We start from the raw sequence: 4760 nt of genomic DNA on the forward strand, positions 1-4760 counted from the left end.
ATACATTATAGTTTGATTTACACTGTTCTGTCTTGTGCCCATAAATCACATCAAGTAAAATATTTATCTTATAGAGTAGCATATAGAATAAACAAATTTGTCTTATACTCCTACTGCACTTGTATGTCTGTTGTGTGAGTAATTTACTGTAGCCTATGTATTTGACCAATGTCTATCCATCTATAATAGACTGGTGCTATGCGTCCCAGTATACATGCAACAGCACCTGCACAGGTAAAAATATATTCATGCATATAGGCATCTACAGTAAAATAATCCAGAGGTCTTGACACATACATTTTAAAGTACACTAAATGCTGTTACAAGTTCATTCAATTATTTTGTGTTTGTTGTCCAGAACCTGATAGGTGGGTAGTGGTGTCAGAGCAATGCAATGGAATGTTCCAGTCTCCAATAAACATCGTCACAAGGAAAACTCTACGAGATGAGCATCCCTCTGAATTCCAGTTCACTGGCTATCAAGACACGTTTCATGGTGTAATTAAAAACACCGGGCACAATGGTATCTTACAAGGAAAATACATCAATATCAATATCAATTTTGTTTGTGTGTATTTAATAGCCCTTTATAATTAGTCATACAAAATAGAGCTGATGTACAAGCTCTGATCTATTATGAGATCCTAGATCTGCTGTTTTTGCTATTCTTGGATTTGTTTATTTATTTTAAAATAACAAAATGTGGTTAAAATAGCACATTTCATACAATTAATGTAATAATGTAGTCCTAAGGCAAAGATGTTGAATTGATCAAAACAGTATGAGTATAAAAGAATATACAGAGAGTTTCTCATGCTGTACGGTAACGGGCCACACCAACTTAAACATGCTTTCTCAAATGATCTAAACGCAACACACTATTAAAGCACAATTCCCACCAGGCATGATAACTATAAAGATAACTATAACTATGTCGTTCACCATTGTTTTTCTTTTTTTGAGCGGTGGTCACACCGTCTCCATAGCGTGGCCGTGTGTGTCTGTGTGTGTGTCTGTGTGTGTGTGTGTCTGTCTGTCTGTATGTAGCCTCTGGTGTAGCCTGAGTACCCTGGGTGACCAGAGAGGTGCTGTTGAGTCTAGCCTGCCCTGAGCATCAACTGCAATACACACACACACACACCCCCACCCCACACACACAGGCACCCCCCCCCCCCCCCACCACAGGCACCCCTCCCCCCCCCCCCCCACACACAGGCACCCCTCCCCCCCCCCCCCCCCCCCCCCCCCACAGGCACCCCTCCCCCCCCCCCCCCCCCCCACGACCACCGCTCAGTTCACACGGGTGTGATTTTTAATAGTCGGTGTGAACTGTCATGCACTTGACTTAGAAGAATGATTTTTAAAACCACTTGTTATAGTTATAATAGTTATATTATAGTTATTGTGTGTTCAGTGTGATTGGCCTTTGTAAAGTAACTGGTTACAATGCACCCTTTTTCTTAAATCTTAAAATACCCTGACACACACAATTCACGTCCTTTTGTACCTTTTTAATGCCCTCACTAGTACCATAAGTTCACATGGCGGCTCTGATGAAAGATTTCTCATCTTTTATGACTTCATCGTAGTTCAACTGGACCTTCCTGTTGCTGCAATGATCAAAGGTGGAAATCTGCCTGCAACATACAAGGCAATGCAACTTCATCTGCACTGGGGCTCAGAACACACCATCGATGGAGAACGCTTTCCCATGGAGGTACCTGCACCCATTATGCCAGAAGACAAGATGTGATATATAAAACCGTCAATGAATTTCATTGAACTCAAATTATTTGAATACAACAGAAATATGTTTTTATTCATATAAGTACATAAGAAATAAGTCATTAATGATGTTCATCTAATGCCATTTATAGATTCATATTGTCCATATAAAAGAAGAATACAACTCTATACCTGAAGCTCTGAGAGATCGCACAGGTGTTGCAGTGCTTGGATTTTTCTTCCAGGTGCTGTCTCTGTTTGGTTTTCTTTAATTGAAAAACAGTGTTGTAATACTACTACTACTACTACTACTACTACTACTAGTACTACTCAGTGGTGGAAAGTAACTAAGTACGTTTACTCAATACTGTATTTAAGTCACATTTTGAGATACTTATTACTTCCCTTTAAAATTGTGAGATAATGTACTTTACTTCAGTATGTCAATACTTTACATCTCAGAAACACATTTCTTTTTACTTTTTACTCGACCGCAATTATGCAAAAACTTGAGTTACTAGTTTCCTTGTAAATTGTAATTATTATTACAAAATATCCATTAAGCCTTATCCATTAATTGTATACTCCTATTTGAACATAGCCAATCTAAAAGCTCACGCATTGTGAACTTGTAGGTATGGTATTTTTCAAGGATTTTGACATATTTAGAAAACATTTGAAAAAAACATGTGAAATGGGACATTCTGCTCAATGAGTTCTTGTACTTTTGCTACTTTAAGTATATTTGATGCCAATACATTTGTACTTTTACTCAAGTAGAATGTTCAATACATGCCTTTAACTAACAGAGTAGCCTATTTATACACTGATGTGGTATTGCTACTTTCTTCTACCACTACTGCTACTACTACTCATGGCCCAATCTGAAGACTAAGAGCAAACCCTTTTCACTCTCTTCACATTTGTTGTTGTAACATTGGAATTTATTGTTGTAATGTACACACAATTTTATGTTTAAGTTTAATGTATTATCTGCAATTTCAGGAATCCGAGAGCTCAAATAAGAATTACGACCCCATCATAGATGCTCTGGAAGATATTAAACATCCTAGTAAGTCATTTAAGAAGAAATGCTTATTGTCTATCATAATCTGATGGGACAAATATACCCGCTATTGTGTCAATGTTTATTCTGCTGTTGGGGTAAAGTGCAACTGGTGAGTTATTTATGTTTTACAATGCAATAGAAAACGCCTACAATAATAAAGTAATAATTCATTAATAAGCAATAGAATTGTCAATCTGAACACTATGCAAAAAATCCAACCCAGTTTGAATGAGCGGTGCCTTTGGTGGCCACTTGTTCTAGTTATAGTGCTGCTTGAAGGCTGCTCAACAGCACCACTGGGTGGCTGCAGCTGGTGTTGCCGTACTGCTCAGAGACACACACTCAGTCAAGCATTGGATCGCTGAGGCACTGCTCAAAAAGATGCCTTTAGTAATTTGTTATTTCTGAATTCAGCTGGCAACACTACATTAAGTGGTGTGTCCATAGACATGCTCCTTCCACCAGAGGACAACAGGACAAGATACTTCCGCTACCAGGGCTCCCTTACAACGCCAAATTGTGACGAAGCTCTCATTTGGACAGTGTTTGTAAACCCCATTCGACTCAGCAGACAACAGGTGCTTTTCATGCAATCCTATCCTCATTCTAAAGCAGAACTTTGACTCTTTTAATCAAGCTTATACAATGTGCCTTTTTATTAGCTTACTCTGTGTACTTTGATTATTATCTGATTTGAATGATATTTACTTATCTGTTTTCACAGCTTGCTGCATTCTCCGAGCTTCAGTTTGCTAATGGCATGCAAATGGCAGAAATATATCGACCAGTGCAGCCATTGAATGGCAGGCAGGTGTATTATTCTGAAGGACATGTTGCTTCAGTTAGCTCTACATTACTCAGTGCTTCAATTTTGGCAACCATTGGATATTCCCTGCACATTAACAGCTGAAAGTTGTCTATGGAGTACAGTGTGATGTAATATAATCCTCATTTCATGCCACGTAAACATGGCATTGTTCAGTTTCAATAATGAAAATCAGAGTGTAAAGTGTACCACCAATTATTATGGGGTTGTGACAAGTTGAAATGGAGATGCATTTTGTGCATTTATATGTTCATAGAAGAGAGGTCCTATTGCACACCTACTAGGACAGGTGCGTTGGAACAGTGTAATAGATACTAAATAATACAAACTTAAACTTTATTCAGCAACGTTTCGGTCTCTTCAGACCTTCATCAGGCTGATGAAGGTCTGAAGAGACCGAAACGTTGCTGAATAAAGTTTGATTGTAAGTGAAGACAGAGTGCGTGACTCCTTCTCTCCTGCATTTATAGCCTATGTTCAAAATTACCATGCTTAATATGAATTAAATAACTGAAACACTCTGGAGTGTTTTCAATTTCCTAGAACACTATGGCAATCAATAAAAAAAAGTGACAATAAATAGCACAAACACTAACCTTGAGGTATAGTTAAGGTTTTTAAGGTATTAAAAACTCAGACACACGCACGCACGCACGCACGCTGTAGTAAAGTAACTATATGCATGGCAGGCGCCAATGTGTGAAGATGGGAGATGGGGCAGTCTGGTTTCCTTCCGGTTAAAGCCGGCGTACCACAAGGATCCATTCTTTTTCTTTTTTTTTTTAATACTTTATTTGGTCAATCAACACCACAAGGATCCATTCTAGGCACTGTCCTGTTCACCATTTACATCAACTCATGATCTTCTCTAAATCCCAAAACATTGACCTCTCCAACCTCCGTATCACCACCACCAATGGTTCAACTATAGAAAAAGTCTCAGAAGTACCTTGGCATTAGCCTCGTACCCGCCCCCTTCCGGAAACCATTTCATTTGAATCCTCCTGGAGAACGGAAGTTGGTTGTTTACTAGGCTACCTTGGCATATGGCTGGACGACAAACTCAATTTTAAACATCATATAGATTATCTTGTTGTAAAACTCCTCCAAAAGATTGGCTGCCTCTATAGAAATAAAACT

At 38.6% G+C, this 4760-nt stretch overlaps 1 protein-coding gene across 1 annotated transcript; it reads left to right on the plus strand.

Annotated features, from left to right (window-relative positions):
- Positions 1–214: 214 nt before the first annotated feature.
- On the plus strand, positions 215–3704 carry ca4b (carbonic anhydrase IV b; the record flags this gene model as incomplete). The annotated part of the gene is made up of 6 exons (XM_080731837.1): positions 215–234; positions 1528–1717; positions 1878–1970; positions 2731–2797; positions 3209–3372; positions 3519–3704. The coding sequence occupies 6 exons, from the start codon at positions 215–217 to the stop codon at positions 3702–3704; spliced, it is 720 nt and encodes a 239-aa protein (XP_080587963.1).
- Positions 3705–4760: the final 1056 nt, after the last annotated feature.

The sequence above is a fragment of the Nannobrachium achirus genome (assembly GCF_963921795.1).
Source record: "Nannobrachium achirus genome assembly, chromosome: 8".
NCBI lineage: Eukaryota > Metazoa > Chordata > Actinopteri > Myctophiformes > Myctophidae > Nannobrachium > Nannobrachium achirus.